The 18,251-nt window shown below is 47.6% G+C and overlaps 9 protein-coding genes across 9 annotated transcripts; 4 read left to right on the plus strand and 5 right to left on the minus strand.

Moving 5' to 3' along the window:
• Nucleotides 1–1,299: 1,299 nt before the first annotated feature.
• N7537_004127 (uncharacterized protein) lies at nt 1,300–2,525 on the minus strand (the record flags this gene model as incomplete). The annotated part of the gene is made up of 3 exons (XM_056895185.1): nt 1,300–1,411; nt 1,484–2,329; nt 2,386–2,525. 3 exons carry the CDS (start codon nt 2,523–2,525, stop codon nt 1,300–1,302), a joined length of 1,098 nt encoding a protein of 365 aa, XP_056754933.1.
• A 3,810-nt stretch (nt 2,526–6,335) lies between these two features.
• Nucleotides 6,336–7,075, minus strand: N7537_004128 (GMF family protein; the record flags this gene model as incomplete). Its single annotated transcript, XM_056895186.1, has 4 exons — nt 6,336–6,527; nt 6,602–6,732; nt 6,879–6,978; nt 7,073–7,075. 4 exons carry the CDS (start codon nt 7,073–7,075, stop codon nt 6,336–6,338), a joined length of 426 nt encoding a protein of 141 aa, XP_056754934.1.
• Nucleotides 7,076–7,313: 238 nt separating this feature from the next.
• On the plus strand, nt 7,314–8,502 carry N7537_004129 (flavin adenine dinucleotide pyrophosphatase; the record flags this gene model as incomplete). Its single annotated transcript, XM_056895187.1, has 3 exons — nt 7,314–7,508; nt 7,581–7,747; nt 7,869–8,502. 3 exons carry the CDS (start codon nt 7,314–7,316, stop codon nt 8,500–8,502), a joined length of 996 nt encoding a protein of 331 aa, XP_056754935.1.
• A 997-nt stretch (nt 8,503–9,499) lies between these two features.
• N7537_004130 (Ras family protein) lies at nt 9,500–10,454 on the minus strand (the record flags this gene model as incomplete). Its single annotated transcript, XM_056895188.1, has 4 exons — nt 9,500–9,738; nt 9,862–10,137; nt 10,257–10,371; nt 10,443–10,454. 4 exons carry the CDS (start codon nt 10,452–10,454, stop codon nt 9,500–9,502), a joined length of 642 nt encoding a protein of 213 aa, XP_056754936.1.
• A 2,694-nt stretch (nt 10,455–13,148) lies between these two features.
• Nucleotides 13,149–13,721, plus strand: N7537_004131 (uncharacterized protein; the record flags this gene model as incomplete). The annotated part of the gene is made up of 1 exon (XM_056895189.1): nt 13,149–13,721. One exon carries the CDS (start codon nt 13,149–13,151, stop codon nt 13,719–13,721), a length of 573 nt encoding a protein of 190 aa, XP_056754937.1.
• Nucleotides 13,722–13,902: 181 nt separating this feature from the next.
• On the minus strand, nt 13,903–14,760 carry N7537_004132 (shikimate dehydrogenase family protein; the record flags this gene model as incomplete). Its single annotated transcript, XM_056895190.1, has 1 exon — nt 13,903–14,760. The coding sequence occupies one exon, from the start codon at nt 14,758–14,760 to the stop codon at nt 13,903–13,905; it is 858 nt and encodes a 285-aa protein (XP_056754938.1).
• A 261-nt stretch (nt 14,761–15,021) lies between these two features.
• Nucleotides 15,022–15,945, plus strand: N7537_004133 (shikimate dehydrogenase family protein; the record flags this gene model as incomplete). The annotated part of the gene is made up of 1 exon (XM_056895191.1): nt 15,022–15,945. One exon carries the CDS (start codon nt 15,022–15,024, stop codon nt 15,943–15,945), a length of 924 nt encoding a protein of 307 aa, XP_056754939.1.
• Nucleotides 15,946–16,192: 247 nt separating this feature from the next.
• N7537_004134 (putative pathogenesis associated protein Pep2) lies at nt 16,193–16,949 on the plus strand (the record flags this gene model as incomplete). Its single annotated transcript, XM_056895192.1, has 2 exons — nt 16,193–16,320; nt 16,376–16,949. The coding sequence occupies 2 exons, from the start codon at nt 16,193–16,195 to the stop codon at nt 16,947–16,949; spliced, it is 702 nt and encodes a 233-aa protein (XP_056754940.1).
• An 83-nt stretch (nt 16,950–17,032) lies between these two features.
• N7537_004135 (sugar phosphate isomerase/epimerase family protein) lies at nt 17,033–18,052 on the minus strand (the record flags this gene model as incomplete). The annotated part of the gene is made up of 1 exon (XM_056895193.1): nt 17,033–18,052. One exon carries the CDS (start codon nt 18,050–18,052, stop codon nt 17,033–17,035), a length of 1,020 nt encoding a protein of 339 aa, XP_056754941.1.
• Between the last annotated feature and the right edge of the window lie 199 nt (nt 18,053–18,251).

The following is an 18,251-nucleotide window of genomic DNA, read 5'->3' on the forward strand; positions in this document are numbered from 1 at the left end:
TATATTCCGTCGCATTTGCCCCACTATACACTATTATGTATTGTCTAACTTCATGGCTTAAGTACTCCGCTCTTGTGGAAAACAATCCTGGCAACGAAAACTAAATAGTGCAACGTTGCATGGAAAACGGAGTATCAAATGCTTGGTAATTGTCCCGCTGTCAAATATATGCACCACTCTCAACTGGGTCCAGTCTATGTATAAAAAGAGAAAACAATAAAGGCTCGGACCGTCCAAACGGGCTGTGTTTCTCACACTTATCCACCCTTCCCAAAGTCATTTACAACGCTAGATACTCCAAGGTTAGAACCGTATATTCGTTTCATATGTGGTACGATGTAAGTCCTCTTCGGCCGAGACTACTCTGAAATGCGTCGACGGAAAGAGTTCCGGTTTGTGCTCACCTTCCGTGGCGCTGTGCAACCCACACCAATTTGACAGTAAAGATTAGCCCGGGGAACCGGGTGGAACAAATTTGGAATCATTGAGATGGGTGCCAGATAGACGATAGAAGGCAAAAAGTAGACATGATGCACGATTTAGACGAGGCAATTGCACATGCATGTCTCCACATTGTAGCATGACGTATGAACATTATTATGGAACTAGACTAGGGGCCGTGTAGGCTAGGGATAAACGCCGTTGGGATTATGGAGGGGTTTGCTGCATCGTTCTTTTGTTTTGGCTGGAAATCATGTCCGGTGTGGAATGACGTCCAATATCCCGGGAAACGGAAACTGGGCGCGATGCAGTCTAATTTTGTGGCGAAGTGGACGGTCTTTTGTTTGTCTGTATTTGGCCTTGCCACCGAGTTTTATCTCCTGACAGCTGCGAACCCGGAAAGTAGTATCTTACTTACATGTGTACGTCAAGCCATACGTCCCGCATGTTTACAAAGTAGTGGGTAGTAATTACACGATATGCACGTCCGCCCCTGGGTGTTTTGGGAATGTACACACCATCTGGATCTGTGTTGAGGGCGTATGCGCAGGGATGCGTAACCTAGAAATTTGGAAAGATGGGTGTTGGTAGTTTAGTTCCGTGCAGAGTCCTGGAGCTGACCCCGTTCAGGGAAATGAGTTCGTTCGATGTGCAGAAATTAATGCCATCGATCCCATGGGTATTTTACGTATGTTCTGTTCTGTCTTGGGTAGGACCCCAACATATAAAAATAAAGCATATCATCAGGATGGATCGAGTTTGAGACAGTATGAATAACGTGGGAGATAAAATCAGTGGTAAACGGGGTATATCATAAAGGATTGTGTTGGTCGGCTGTAATGTGTGTGTGTTCTAACCTCAAGCCGCCGCTTCAGCACTGTCTGGTCTGTGTTCAAGCGCCATGGCTGCTAGTTTCTCTTCAATACTCCTAAGAACCTCGGGGCTTGTTTCTGGCTTGACCTTCTTAGGTCTAAGAAAAGAAATTGAATGTTAGTAAGAAATCCCCAAGCCACACATGTTGTAGGGTTGATATCACACGTACGGAATTCGTTTAGTTTCATCACACTTCGCCTGTCCGCAATTCAAGCAAGTGTTCGCATTACCCTGGAACCAAGTCTCACAGACATGACATACATAGTGGACTCTGCGACGAGGCTTTTTGAACGTGCGCTCGGGTTTAGGTTTTGGCGGATCGGCGTCGCCCGCATAGCCATCAGGATATTTATCAAGTTTAGCCGGGTTCCGCGGGCATATCTTGCAGCGCACATGGCTACAACTCGGGCATTCCTTGGTGCCGGGGGTAAAGAGCGAGGCGCAGAAGTGACAGTAACGGTGGACACGCTGGCGCACCGGCCGCTGGACGAAATCCCGGCCGCCGGTGGGCGACGGCATCTTCAACGAGATCTCCTTGGTTGTGCTGAGCTTGAGGTGCGAGGTCCTGGGGAACAGACGGGGTTGGTGGACGTAGGTCTCTGGAAGCTTAGGCTTGCGGGTTGACGGCTCGCCATCCTGGTTGCGGGCGGCTGGGTGTCTGGGACACTTTGTGCAACGGGTGTGCTGACAGTTAACACACACTTTCTCTGCGCCGAAGGTTGTCTCGCAGCGATGGCAGGTACGGCGTACTCGCATGCGGATTGGCTTCGTTACACGGGTTATCTGGAGCTCCGGGGGTGTCTTCCAGTCGCTGGTATCGACAGTCAGGCCATATTTGGCCAAGAGGGCACGCGCCTTTTCGTGCTGAGTCGTACTGTAGTTGGTGATCATGACAGGACCTGGTTGGCTGAGCTCTTGGGCTGGTGCTGGGGCTGGGGCTGGGACTGGTACTGGAGCTGGAGCTGGTTCCGGTGTCGATGTTACAGGTGGTGGTATTGCCTCTGGTGCACTATATCTAGGCAATACTAGTTAGTATATAGGGCCGAAGTAGAAGAATCATGTATATCGTACGTAGTTTCGGTCGCAGCAGCTACTCCAGGAGTCATAGATTGTCGTTTGGACATTGACCGAGGACGGAGGACGGTCTTCATACGCTTAAGGTATTTAGAGAAGCCCTCTGGCTTGTCTTCGGAACGACCATCTTGAGCCATCATTCAATCGAACTAGAATATAATGACGATTGCTTTGCTGGTATCCAGAGTGTCGGGATTCATTCCACACAAAATATGACCAGTGTGAAGGATATCAAAGTGGACCGGAGGTGTGATTTCCGTGCAGAAGTTGACAGGAGAGAAAAGTAGGGACAACCCAATTATTATAGAGAATCGAGTCAGGAATCAAACTATAATACCGAAAAGAGGTATTGTATAACAAATTGTATAAAAAAAAAAGTCCAAAGCTCAGACGTGGGGATTCCGATACTGTGGTCCTGTGGACTCGGATGGATTGGGATGCTATTGAATCAATTTGATTTTATTTTACTTTAAAAAAGTGTTTTTATGTGTTTTTTGTCATTTCTTTGGACGATAAAAGTGCTATTTCTCCGGGTATAGTGGAAAAATACATGACTACAAGTATTTCTCCATACTAACCATTATAGGGAGGTACCGATCATCAAGTAACGGTCATATGATAACTGGGTACAAAGCCCTGGTAACTCCGACATGTCCTATTTAGTCTCTGATGTGCATCCCCACTCTTTCTCCTCCAACCCGGTAACACCGTAAAAAAAAAAAGAAAATGGCTTTGGCCTCGAAACTCTCTACGGCTTCAGGAGATTTTCTCCATAACAACTCATATCCGAGAATAGCGTGCCATTTAACTGGCCCCTGGCGCGCATCTGACATGGGGCCCCCTGTTTCTTGGCACGTCATTGGTTCGTCTGGCCTTCCGTCCTGAACTACCTTCACACTACCTTCACAGGGCAACGTTTATGTTTCGTCATATTCAGTACAAATGTAAGAAAGTACGGAAGTACTTGGTACCTTTATGTAGCGTTCCATCCCCGGCGGTTGACCGAGGGCGTGGCATATGAAGCCTCCAGCCCACAGGTGGGCCGGGGGCACCGGAGAGGAGTGACATCTGGCTCCAGGTCTCCCTACGGTAGCACCCGCCATCCCGGCTGCCTTTCCACAAACAGCTAATTTATTGGTCTATCAGTGGGAGCGGATCGGGGATGAAATGGTTGAGGGCCACATGAGTCATGAGCGTGTCTTTGATTTCTTCGAGGTTATTCAGTTCCTTCGAAGCCGGGATTTGAATGGCTGTCGATATGCCGAATTTATTTATGGATAGAGTTTGATCTTTTCTTCATGGCCTTTGTGTATTCTAGTAACTTGTACGATGTACATCACACAACATGGACAAAGGGATTGTCACTGGATGTTACTGGATTGGAGATAAGTACTCGTATATACTCGGTAAAATTCATTATTTTCATTGATAGGGTACCTTTTCTTTTCTGTCTGTACAATAGTGTACGTTTATAGTGCTGACTAAAGTATTGTTACCTAGGATCGAAGAAGTCCATGCATAATCCAGAAGGCTATGCAATCATTCCGGTACTGAAAGGTGGCAAAAGAAAGAACTTTTGACACACGGGCATCTCCCCGACGATTGGACCACAAGAGGCCATGCATGATGCATGACACGGGCATCCCAAAGCGCAAAGTACAAAAGTATAAATACGAGTGGTTCGTCTGACGATTTACGATTTACTCCGCAAGTGATGAAATGCATCAAATGAAAAGAAAAGCACAATGCTGACAATACTTTGTAATGGAAGTGACTTCGACCCGAGGATATGCACTACTGCAGTAGCAAACGTAACTCAGCCGTTGATCATCTCATTTTCGAACTTTGTCCTTCAGTGGGCATTTAGTCAATTGTCCTTAGCCTTATCAGGTTTGGAACCCCTGCAATGAAGGTGGGCTTAAAACGGCTTTCTCAAGCTGGGAAACCCGGGATAAGATTATTTTCTTATAGAATCTATGTTGTAGAGCCAGCCCCTTGGGAAAAAGGAAAAAGCAAAAGCAAACGGAAATGAATTTCCCTAGCTAAAGTGGGTCTAATGGGACGGGCGAGAGTGGAGTATTTGGCGGTCGGATCGCTAGTCCCAGGGACGTGGTGGTGTATGTAGTAGGTTGTATCCTTGGTACTGGCTTGGCCTTCCAAGGTTGAAAGATATAAGATACTGTATATATCTGTATATATCACTTGGGCATCGGTGTTTATATCTGTTTTTATATCTGTTAATCTAGTAAATACATGTACTTGGATACAATCACATATCGTATCTGGAACATACTTGGACTTGGAGTATCCCAGGGGGCCTTCTGCATGCAGTAAGCATGAATGACCCGTCCCATTCCCATGTACACGGAAGTATAGACCTGCACAATTTGATACGCAGAATGGAACAATACATAAGTACATAAATACATAAATACAATGTATACTGTATGGTGTATCCTGAGCATTGTAATCCCTAATTTTAGCCTCTCATCTGCCATAGACAGTACTCTACACTTCATGTATGCTAATAATGCTCTGAAACATTATATTCTTCCAAGCTATTTAGATATCCTGTCGCCTCACTTTATACAGTCTACATGTCACTGTTCCAATTATCGTGCATGATCACTCGACCCGGCGCAATGGCCCTGGGTTAAAGCCACAGGCGGGTGACACGCCCGCTTTGCCACCGCCATTCCAGATCGCACAAATCGTCGTGTTCTCGCCCCTTTGCACATCCTATTGGTCTATAAAAACAAACATGAACTGTATGGCCATTAGTATCACGATATGGTGTACAATGTATCTACAAACTGCAAACATTGTAAAGGATCTTTGACTTTTCGCATGTAGTAAACAACATCTCGACTAGTATCGGCCCCATGAACTTCTAGACCAACCTGTAACCTGTGTAACACAGGCCCCAAACCAACCGACCAACTTCCAGCTCAACAAGAAAATCAGAGTTTATCAAACGGTGGAGAGTAAGAACACTTCGCAGTGGGCGATCACATTTATGGAGGGACCAATCAACCACTCTGATGCATATTGCATGTCCACTTCAACCAACACATTGCAAGAAAGAGGAACAAGCCACCAATTGTATCCATCAGAAGCCCTGGAATCTTCTTCAACAGCCACATACATGATGGGACTAGTGAAGTCATACGAGCGTATGAATTACCATCTACGAAGATCATCATCGGCCCCCAAAAGTCTTGTGAGATTGAAAAGATTTTCGTGCTGAGATAGCTGGCTTGATTCCTTGATGAGCACTAGGTCTAGTTGCATCGATCGGCCTGGCTTTTCATCCGTGGCTGGCGGCGATCGATGGCTTAGCTGGAGAGATGCAGGGCACGCCCCTCTGGCTAGAAGAACCGGCCATTCGTGAATGAAGGACGGCAATAGTAAGAGAGAAAAAAAAAAGAAAAAACCTATTATAAGGGTTTTGTTATCCAGCCCCGAGCCATACAGTGCTAATTAACTGCAGCGTCGGCCCATTGAGCCTAGGTGAGCATAGGCCGGCCCGAATGATGCGCCTTGGCCACTCTCTTCAAACAGGTTTATTTGAGAGTACACAACTCGTGAGATCTACCACTAGTTCGAGTATACGAACTGCGCTGTTGATAATCATCTGGTTGATAGATCATAAGTTCCGTTTCAGGGACCATGCTCTTGTGTGATCGACACCAGCTTGAGATCCCGGGAATTTGGCTAGTCTGGGAAGCCAAGTGCATGTCAGATTTCGAATTCCAGAAGTACATTCAACACCCGCGGAAGTGCCTGTGTGCACGGGCGGCGATTACAAGCCAATAGGATCCAGCCAATCCGCAAAACCCGAAAAACAAAACGCCCTCTATACAAATCCCACGCCTCAGGTATATGCTCATCAATCCACCGACAGACATGCTCTCCAATCAAGAGACGCATTCACTAGCCGAGGCGGTTTAGTCCGACCCGGTCAGTTTGGACTTGATGTTGATGATATCTTCATCGGCCTCCACTTCAATCACCCGGTTGACTTGAGCACTGGTGCGCATCAGCTCCACTGCATTTGCATACGACATGCGTTGCATCGGGTTGCAGTTTTCCGGGAGCCAGTAGAGGAGAACATAAGGGACTGAGGGACGTCCGTCTTTCTGTGAGTGCATATCTCATTAGTACGTGTGTCATACGACGGAGACCAAGCCTGCATTGTTGATAGACAACTTACGGTGGTCATGGGGTGACTGAGGAGAATGAACCGTGGCGAGGATTCGGGAAGATCATCGGCTAGATCTTCCATGTTGGAGTAAATTTCATCGTCTTGTGGCCGGATCTCCTGGGACTTTGCATCAATAATATCTATCACGCGCCACTTGTCAGCTTGAAATTCAGGAAATGATATCGACATGGCTATGGTTGTTCTGGCACTATGTACGTGCTATACAACCCAGCTTCTGTCGAAACGCACGGGAGACGTGGGATTGCGCAGATTTAGGGGCCCATACAGATGATAGCTTGTGCATCCTTGGCCCTGGATGTGCCCAGACGAAACTTGCGCAGCTTCTCCTTGGTCTCAGGAGAGAACGAATATAGTCGTGAATCAGACTACCATAACTCAGCAGTCAGCACTTGATGGGGGAAACTCGCGAGCAGTTCGCATGGCCTATGCCAATCAACCTGGTGCGGGGAGGCATCTCACCATTTGGACGTCGACCGTGGGACACGCAGAGAAGTCAAGTAAACAAAAGTCCTGAGCCTAGTGCTAATAATGCACTGAATAAAGATGGTACTTGATATCTCCGACTTGAAAAAACGGAGAAGGCTGTAGGAATGTGAGGCCAGACGGTGGAAATGCGGGCGGAGTTTCCCTGTTCCCCCACTTCACTTCATGCACGCTTTGAACAACCCAGACACCAAATCATTCCTCTACATATATCTCTATGCTCAGCCGACTGAATCTACTGACGCGACACTTATCACGCCCATTTAGTCCTTATCGTCTCACCAGCCCCTCCTTCTTGACCCCGTCCCTGGCCCCTCGCTCAGGTCCTTCTGCGATGACATCAGCCGCGCACACGAAGCCCATCCACACGGCAGCATGCCTCATCATTGGCGATGAGGTTCTCGGTGGAAAGGTAATTTGAAATATCCTCAGGCTCCATCATGGAAAGAACAAGGATTCTAACGTTACTTCAACCCAACCTTAGACCATCGACACCAATTCGCCGTACCTAGCCAAGTTCTGCTTCTCGCTCGGCATCGAACTGAAGCGAGTCGAGGTCATCCCCGATGACGAAGAAGATATAATAGAAGCGGTACGACGCATGAGCTCCCGCTACGACTTCGTCGTCACCAGCGGTGGCATCGGGCCCACGTGCGTTACAGCCTCGTCCCTAGTTTCCCAACGTCCAAGAGCAACGCATACACACCGACAAAACGCAAGCAACGCGGGTGCTTCGTATAACACGCAGCTAACACATATGCCCCATTTACAGACACGATGATATCACATACTCCGCAATCGCCAAGGCATTCGACCTAAAGCTGAAACTACACCAGCCGGCCTTCGAGCGCATGAAGCGCCTCTCCAAGCCCCACCCTATGCAACTCAACTTCGACTGGGATACACCTTCGCCAGGCCTGACCGCCAAGTTGCGCATGGTCGAGCTGCCGTTCGACCCGAAGCTCCCCGCCGAGTCACAGGCTGTGTTTGTCGCCGACGACCTGTGGGTGCCGATCGCAGTGGTGAACGGCAACGTGCACATCCTGCCCGGCGTGCCGAGGCTCTTTGAGCGCTTGCTTCTGAGCTTGAAGCCCTCGCTTATTCCCCGTTTGACCGACCCGGAAGGCAAGGGGACATTCCGCTTGATGTTCAGTACGCCGTTGCCTGAGAGTGCAGTGGCGCCGTACCTGACTGAGCTGGCGGCTAAGGTTGGGCCTCGGGGGATCAAGGTTGGCAGCTATCCGCGTTGGGGCAAAAAGCGTAATACTGTTACATTGGTCGGGGCGGATAAGGCTTACATGGAGTCGTTGACTAGTGAGGTTGAGGAGAATGTGCAGGGTAAGCGGGTTGCTAAGGAGGATGAGTTGGATCCTCCGTCCGACTCGGAGCATGTCTACAGCCAGTAGTTTGTTTATCGCATAGGTTATTCTGGGAGTAAACTGCTACGCTTGAATTACGCGCGGCATATAGAGCATACCCATTCCACATGCATATTTCAGCTAGAGTGTCAAACATGTTATTATAAACCAGGCTAGATTAACGCACGAAGCTATAAGCGAGATAACTGCATTAAGAGCAGCCTATGATCTAGGAGCTGTCATAGTAGGTCTGTAAGCAGGGAACCTTTGCCAACATTGATATTGAAGCAGTAGCCGTAGGGATCAGACCGAATAGATTGCACCATCGGGGATAGATGGGCATACATATTCATACGCAGAGCACTCGACGATAAATAGAACAACCAGTATACCAGGACGACCATACTAAAGAACAAGGGTAAACGCCGCAATGATGGAACGCAAGGAATCCACCTTGCCCTGAAAGAACATATATTGACAGCCGTGTCGTCTCGTGGGATCAACACGGATAATGATAATAGGAGGCGATAGATAACAAACACCAGGAATCTTTCGCAAAGACTTGAACAATAAAAAGACAATAATAAAAAAAGGGGACTAAAACAAAGACGCAATCGGACAACAAAAGGGGAATCAAAATGTTTCGTGAGACGAGGTTGGGCGTCAAGGTCGGCAGTCATCAAGAATGCGAGTTGAAGAACCCACAAACATCCGTAACACAATCGACAATGCCACTTCTTCTTTGGTATTTTTTTCTGGTTTGGTTGTTTTCTGTTTCTCGAGCTTGCAATCTTTCGTGTTTGCAGTCTCCGTATTTTCCCATCTGTGATCTGAGTGGCGGGGGTTGCAGATTAAGGCCATTCAAAGATTAAAACAAGATATCCAACTTTTCCAAGGGGTGCACCACTCGGACATATAAATCCATTCCCGTAACTCTTCCCGACATGTGTATGTGTTGCGTATTTCGGATTTCGGGTTTGTATCGAGACAAGGGCATCGCAGCGATTCGGATAATTTTGATGTTGGGGGAGCTTTTTGTTTTTTTTTACATGATGACGCACTTCGAGCAGCAGCCGGCGCTCTCGCCCGGCTCGCTCACGTCCATCTTGCCCTCTGGTGCGCGGGCGCCGAACGCGCCGGAGCCGGACGGGTACGAGGACATTTCCTTGTTGTAGCGACGGATCTCGCGGACGAGGTCGTAGAAGGCGTTCTCGACGTTGATGCGGGACTTGGCGGATGTTTCGATGAACTTGCAGCCGAACTGGCGGGCGAGCGCTTCGCCCTCTGTAGGCGGTGAATTGTTAGCGGAGTTGAGGATTTGGATTTAGGCTGCGAGGAAAGAACTCAAGGGGGGAGGGAGAGAGTCCAGGGGTGGTTGGATGTAAATGAGAACATATGGAAACATACCCTGCTCGGAGACCACACGCTCCTTTTCCAAATCGCACTTGTTGGCAACAACAATGATGGGGAAGTAATCCTTGTCCTTGACGCGCAGGATTTGCTGTTGGAAGGTCATGATTTCTTCGAAGGATTGGCGCGAGGTAATGGAGTAGATGAGCAGGAATCCCTCGCCAGTTCGCATGTATTGTTCTCGCATAGCCGAGTATTCCTCCTGGCCGGCTGTATCCAGGACATCCAACAAAGCGACTTCATCATCGATCACACACTGCTTGCGGTAGGAATCTGTAGACGGAAGAAGATTCCGAATCAGCTGTTGTTCAACTAGGGGTCCGACACCCCTGGGAAAACGCGACACGATCCGCGCGGCTGATGAAACTGGGGGGTGCTTTCGAAGTGCTCACCTTCAATTGTTGGGTCGTACTCGTCCACGAAGTGACTCTGGATCAGCTGGATGGTCAAGCAGGACTTTCCGACGCCACCACCACCGACAACCACCAGCTTGTATTCTCTTAGGAACTGGTAAATATGGGGTTAGCCATTGGGAATGTTCAGACCAAGTCTTCGAAAGGACATTGGATAAATCTCACCTTTGAGGCCATTATGAGTTAGGTTCAGGTCGAGATAATGAAACGAAAAAAAGATATTAAGTCAGAAAGGAATCGCCGAACAATTTAAAGCGGAATTCCAAGTCCTGTTTTTTTCTAAAAAAAAAAACAAAGGGAGAATTAGGGGGAGAGAGTTCGGGAGGTTGGAACTGGCGGGAAGAAATAAATGGAGAAAACCACGAGCTTCCAAGGTTCTTCTTTTCTTCCTTTTCGTGGAGAATATCCTATTTAGTTCAAATCTTAAGTTCTGGGGTAAACAAAAGATTTAAAATAAAACAAGACCTTGTTTCTTTTCTAAAGAAAACAGAAAAAGTAGAAGGGGAAGAAGGGGCAAAGGGAAATTCAGGAGATAGTGGGGAGAAAACTGGTGATTGGGCCAGAAAAAGGGGACATGCGCGCCATTGAATGATGCTAGATTTTATATTTACTTTCCTTTTTTTAATTTCATTTTTTGATGTTTCTATGCTTCTTTTTATTTATTACTTGCTTGCTTTTTTATTTTTATTGTAGCCTGAACTATATAATAGTGTTGTCGCCCTGTTATTTCCCTAAACCAACTTCTCCTTTCGAGCCAATTCGCTAATATATATGACTTTGGTACGCTACTAAATCATATCTCTACCAGGAAATTGATTGGCTTAAGCCACGGCCCCATTAAGCAACGTGCAATTAACAACAATATATAGCGGAGATTATCTTATGCCTTCTCCTTTTACTCGTAATCTACTCTAAGTAGGCAATTCCTGCCTTTATATTGTCTATCGAATACGAAGTACAGATGTACCATCTGTACAGCCAGTTCGTCCCTCCAGAGTGGATCTGCCGTTCTGGTGGAGATGGGTCCCTCTTTGGCGCTTTTAGGGGCATTGGCCTCCAATGTCCACCTATGCTGTGCAAGAGTGGAATAGTGCAATTATACAATTGTACAATAGGTTGAGTTTGGAAATAACGAGCAATCCTCCAGATAGCAATTCAAATGATGTTGGGCACCAAACAGTATGGTTTCCTCGACACCGCATATTCATGACTTTCTTATACGCCTGGATGGCTTGCAGTAGACGCCCGCCTTGCATAATTGCATCATCCCGCCGCAACACAATCACCTCTGTCACTTTTGATCATTGGATACATCGGAAAAATTCCTATTCCTGTCAACGTCCCGCTCTTGGACCCCCATCATATATAAATCATCGGAGTGTTTGATGCCGATCAACTGGTTTTTCACCTTGATCGCCATTGCCCTACTAAGATCCAAGTCAGGCCGTTTTTTTTTTTTTTTTCTTCTTCCACGGAGGCAATAGCTGCAGATCGGGAGCTTGATCCGTAGCATTTCCCACACTTCTTTTCTTCGATGTTCTCCTAGGCCTAATGAAGCTGGCGGCTGCTTACGAACTGCTTATATTAGCTCTGACAGGCGCAAACCCCGCGACTTGGGACTTGGATCCGACCCCGCAGATGTGTGCAAAGTCACATTTGGGCGTTGGATCACCTCAAGGTGGAGAATCGTCTATAACACTTAACACGCTTCACCTACTATATTTTCACACTCTTGACTTCTACGGATGTCACAACATTAAAGATAAGAAAACCTTGGAAGAAATTGCGTGATTTTATGTTCCGTCCACGGTTCTGCCCCGGGCGCGATGCCTGTCTTGACTTAGCCACTCTGTCACTTTCCTTTCCCATGGATGAGCGGAACTCAATTCCATGGGGTGTGTTACCCAGGTATGCGTTATCGACTCGAACAGATGTCTCAAGGGAAGGAGCCGAGAATCAAATTCCGAGGTCACTTATTTAGTTGGTCGATATTTAAATTTCGGCATTGTATTCCATAGATTATTCTTAGGTGTGATGTGATAATCAGTAAGGCTGCATCCGTTTGGTTTGCAATATGGGCTGATCCTGATATGATCTGTCAAACGGATGCACGGTCTATGATTGATCATGACTCCGGTGACCATGCATCTGTCGGCATCCGGCAAGTAGTACGAGGGACTGTGTTTCGAGGCAGCGCTTAGAAGGCACTGCCACGGGATGATGATAAGACCGATAATGAGCCGCACAAAGCGATGTGATGGGAAAGACTATTGGTGGCCATTGTCCAATATCTACTGACAAATCTGCTGGCCAAGTCACACAAACGTGATACATACTAAAATTACTCCCTAGAACCAACAAACCCCCGGGCTTGCATAGTGTGGAAGGATCGACAGTCCAAATCTCTCATGCCAACGGCCAAGTGCAATTTGAAATCGAGACACGTGGAGAACAACCCACGGAGAGTGCTTCCGTGCTGATATCAACCAGATAGATAAAGACGAACTCGGAATCGTAGCTAGCTTAGGAGATAAAAAAAGAGCCGGAAATATACCACGGATTCACTTGTCACCTAAAGAAAAAGACCGAATCACACTTGACTTGACCTGGGACCTAAGCCATCACGAATCGCGTTCGATGTGCAACAGGCTATGGGGGTACAAGTTCCTGGGCACATGAGCTGAAACAATTAACACAATGTGTCCGAGATTGAAGTCCCTGACTCTTAAGAAATCACCGCGATGATTTGTATTCATTGTGAAGATAAAATGAGCGCTACCCAACTCGTGCCTACCCAACGCCCAAGCAGATTAAGCAAACTGCCAACAAGCCCAGGGTTAAAGTTCCCGAGCATCGGCCGGTCATCTCCAAATGTCTCTTGCAGATCTCAAAGTTGGCGGACTGTATGTCATTCTCCAAGGCCGGCAGGAACCACCCGAGCCCAATGAGTTCTACTGGGGTCTGTATCTCCACTCGGATTCCGTTGGAGGAATGGCATACCACGTCGTAGACACGGGATCTGGGTTGAGACCTGAGCACGAGTATACCGGTGGAATCTTCAACACTCCACTTCTTACGGGCTTATTCCGAATCGCCGATATCACTCGTCCCCTGCATCCATTCGTCGACAGAGTAATAAGGTCCTACGACAGCAGTCTCAACTGCCCTGGAAGAAGCAGCAATAGCAAGTTCTGGGTTTTGAATGTCCTTGCTCTACTGATCCAGCCTACGGCTACTGGATGGCTTCCAGTGAATTGTCATAACCTGCCCATCCTAGAGCAGGAAATCCGCGATTGGGGTAATCGAATGTCCCAAGGGCGATGTATTTATCAAAGACCTAAGCCAATTGCATCTTCGACAATTTGTGGGTTGCCAGAATGGAAGACACATCGTGAGTTATCCACTTATCTCAGGCAATCTAAGTGTGGGGAGAACATCGATTGACACAAAAGCAATGGAATAAATAGCCGAGCACTCAATCTATTCAACCAGATGATCCAATCATTCGAGTGGGATTTCTCGTGTCGAGCGTCAATTGATCAGTGTATTATTGTTTGTTTTAAAATCAAGCAATTGCATATTATACCTGTCAATTTTTCCTAATCTGGCTTACTCAATTCCAAATCTAAAGCATACCAGTCTTAGCCACAGTAGACCGCTGGTTATCAAGTGCCACGATTGCCTCCGCCATAATCTCCCTCGGCGGCTCAAGACCTGTCCAGAGTAGAAACTGGTCGAATGCCTGTGCGAGCAGTACCTCGACACCCGTAACCGTGTCCCACCCTTGATTCTGTTGTGCTGCCGTCAAGAGCGGTGTCTGCCTCGGCTTGTATGACATATCGACACACAACCCCCGGTCCCCAAACAACGAGGAGAACTGAGGCTCTGTAGTAGTCTCTGCGGGCACAGTACCGATAATAACTTCTGGCTTCTTTGGAAGATCTTGGAGACTTGGGACAACCTTGATCTTAAAGACGGACTTGAAATCGTCTTTGACTTTCTCGGCGGTGGCCAAGGTTCGATTGACCAGGTAGATTCGTTTCACTCCAGATTTGTGCAGAGCATAAAGTGCGGCTCTTGATGCGCCCCCGGCTCCAATAACCAGTCCGGTGTTCAGTTGGTGTTGTCTTTTTGTCGAGTATGCAGTCACAATACTGCACAGGCCAGACCAGTCCGTGTTGTCTCCGGTGATTATACGCTTGTTCCCATTTTCTTTCACAATAAGAGTGTTGATTGCGCCGATTAATCGAGCAGTCTCGGTTTGCTCGTTGCAAAACTTGTGAACTTGGAGCTTGTGTGGCATTGTGACACTCGCCCCGCCAAAATGATCGCTTGCAACCAATGCAGCGGCTCCATCAATGCTGTCGGACTCGTGAATTGTGTATATAAAGGGGAGGCCATAGTGCTGGAAGCCTGCGTTGTGGATGGTGTGTGAAACGCTGAACGATATCCCTTTGCCGAAGATGTGGAAATTCTTTGCCATGATAGCCTGAAGTACTTGATATAGATAATTAAGCTGATTTACACCCTGTGTTATAAACCCTTTCACATTCGTAGATGTCGAACTATACATCGCGTCGGCTATGAATTTAATCGACTGTGGAGCCCATTGCCGGCAACACGGGTAGCGTACATCCGCATAAATGTCACTGTTCGAATGTAGAAACCTAGGTTTTTTAGTTATTACCGCAAAAGAATATTATTTGTGTCTTTCTCAGGTCTGATCTTCTCTTGGCCAACAATGATGCAGTCACAATCCCATGAAATGACCCTCCACCTAGTGGGAATGGGTGTCACCCACTCTATCGCCTATAGCATGCACAACTATATTGCGAAATCCCTCGGTCTCCCATGGACATTCCACTCAACTGAATGCCCCACGATCGATGACCTGCTCAAGCTTGCAAGGGCACCGACCGCAGCCGGCTTGGTAGTGACCATGCCATACAAGAACTCGATCATGAAACATGTTGACGAGTTGGATGAACTGTCTACCATGATCGGAGCCTGCAATAATGTCTATTACAAGAGTGGTACCCCACGGCTCATGTGTGGCACCAACACAGACTGGCGTGGGATCAAGGGTTGTCTTTTAGAAAAAGGCAATGAGAACGAGAGGCCATCGGTGACTTCACTTGCCACGGCCTTGATTGTGGGAGCTGGAGGTGCGAGCCGTGCAGCTGTCTATGCCCTTTCAATACATTTGCATTGCCCAACGATCTATGTCTTAAATCGCGACGACCAGGAAGTTGCCAATCTTATTCACGACACGCAAAAGATGACCCGGGTCCCGACGATCATCCACGTGAAAGCACTCGAGCAGGCAAAGAAGCTACCCAGCCCATACTACATTGTTGGAACAGTGCCGGATTGTGAGCCACAGACTGAGACGGAGCTCACAGTAGCTAATATTCTCGAGTCGTTCCTGTCGCGGCCGGAGAAGGGTGTTCTGTTGGACATGTGTTTCAAACCACGAAGAACAAGGATGATCAAGCTGGGGGAGAAACTGGAATGGCCTTGTGTGGAGGGGACGCATGTTATCGGGTATCAAATTGAGGAGCAGTGGCGTTTGTGGGCTGGGGAGGAATATATCCTGAAACTGGACCGGGAAGGTGCATGGGATGTCTTGCTCAAGGCAGCCGAAGAGAGCAAAGGAATCAACTTCTAGTTACTGAAAATAGAATGCGACATGAATGCTACGTCCGTTTTTCTCTATACAAAAGATTACCAAATCAAAATAGTTGACTTTGTCTAGACATTTTGTCCATCCAATTCTGAGAAGTATATAATCGGAGTTTGATCGGCAATGAATTCAACCGTCAAAATGATTACCCGCCCTGACGCACCCCGCAAAAAGGGTATACTTGTATGTTGCAATCTTTTGAACTAGCAATCAACACCAGCTCAATTTTACCATGCCTAACTTACATTCCTTGCCCAAGGGGACATGGCCCGAACATGCCTTTCGCAACAATGGGCCAGACAACCTGGTTCTTGAGCGCGCGAAACTCCGCGAGCTAGCCGAGGGATGGCCTTGCTACCGGTAAGGACAACCAACAAGAATATACTTCTGATTTTAAGCTGATTAAAAACTCCAGTGATGCTTGTGAATGGGAGAATTTCGAGTCAATCTTCCATCCAGGAGCCTATGTCTACACCACATGGTCCGGCCGAGTTTCGTACCTGGACTTTATGGCAGCTTCCAAAGCGGGGATGGACAAGGGAGCATTCATCATGCACCGATGCCATGGCGTAACGACCGACATTACCCCCGATGCCAGTCGCGCCGTTACCAAGATGAAGGCCACTATCACGCAACGATTCACAATCGACGGAATAGAAGTGGATGCGGAGGCAGACTGCCGTTTTTGTTTCTTCTTCGAAAAAGTCGATGGCCGCTGGGGTGCGCGGTTCGTGCGACATTGGTACGAGAAGGACAAGCTGCTGCCCGTGATCCCGAATCAGTTCCCCAATATTGACGCGCAGAAGCTCAACTCGTATCCCGAGGGGTATAAGTGTCTGGCATATTGCCAAGAGCTTACCATGGGAGTAACAGTGCTAAGGGATATGCCTGGTCATCGTCGACATGCTGAAACTATTTGTGGGGAGAAACATGATTTGTTGTATCGACTTGCCAAAGAGTGGTTGGATGGAAAAGGGATAGAAGTATAGGAGTGAGGAATGTAGGGGAATATATCCCATCAATAACATTGATGTTGTGGGCGCAACCTTGCTTTCTTCAAATATTACGGAAATTAATGGAGCCCAAGCTTCTGCTGTAGCTTCTTCCAAGATGCGATACCCCTCTGCGCATGCTGATCGGGTACATTTTGACCCTCTTCAGCCATCGTTCTGGAAAACAACTCCATCGAGACCCATCCTTTGTATCCCAATCCCGATATAATGGTTTTTGCAATATCCTCCACTGGCAGGTATACTCCGCGGTCCTCCTCATACATGTAAGCTCTCGCATTTCGCGACCAGCTCATTCGCGCCGGCTGGCCTTCCACGTGGAAAGGATGACCAGGAACAAGTGGTGATTCCATCCTTTCTGCATCCACAACCTGAAGATAAAAGACCTTTGCGACATCAATCTCAACCATCATCCGCTGAAGCGACCCCTTCAAATCAGAATCCGCGTTGACTGTCTTGCCAGTCGGTGAGGCGGGGTCAGCCCACACCCTTCCCGCGATGTTGAAGGTGTCAAGACAGATGCCGTAATTAGGTCGATCAACTCGCTTGACGATATCCCAGACTTTCTCCCAGGTGTCATTAATCGTACTCCAGCAGAGGTTTTCATACGCATAGCGTACAGGGGGAGTTTCCGTTGCACCCATATCCGCCAGTTGCCTCAGGTCGGCAACTAGAACATCAATGTCGTCGGTGAGTTGGTCTGCGGGGAGGAAATTCGCGGGGATTTGAATGGTGTTGGTCTTTAAGCGCTTAGCAAGCAGGAGCCAAAGTCTCATCTTTTCAATAAGCTTTGCATGCTGCTCGCGGTCTTTGAGCCCCTCGTAGAAGAGGAACGGCTGCAGCGAGATGATATTAAGGGTGTGGGCTTGGCAGATTGACTGAATATTATCTGCTGCTTGGAGCAGTTGATCGGACGTCGGTGTGTTATTTTTGGAAATCTCTCGTGCGAAATAATCAAGGTCTTCGTAGAATATTTCTATTCCTTTGAAACCTGCTTTTGAAGCTTGACACATCTTGTAGTCAAAATCATGGAGCCAAGCTCGTCCCAAGGAGACGCTCATAATAGCAGGTTGGTAGGTCATGGTGTATGTATGAGAATCTGAACTTGCCAATGACTTGGAGTTGATGAGATATTGCCGTGAACAATCAATGTCTTGAGACAGTCGGAGGCGATGTAACTAGATGTATCCACTCGCCCAGTTGTGGGGTGGGTTAAGGTCTTGTCCTTGTCGCTTCAGATCTTAACCGTAAACATGGAGGAATATTCTACGATTTAATCTA

The sequence above is a fragment of the Penicillium hordei genome (assembly GCF_028827395.1).
Source record: "Penicillium hordei strain IBT 12815 chromosome Unknown utg000002l_segment0_segment0, whole genome shotgun sequence".
Taxonomy (NCBI): Eukaryota; Fungi; Ascomycota; class Eurotiomycetes; order Eurotiales; family Aspergillaceae; genus Penicillium; species Penicillium hordei.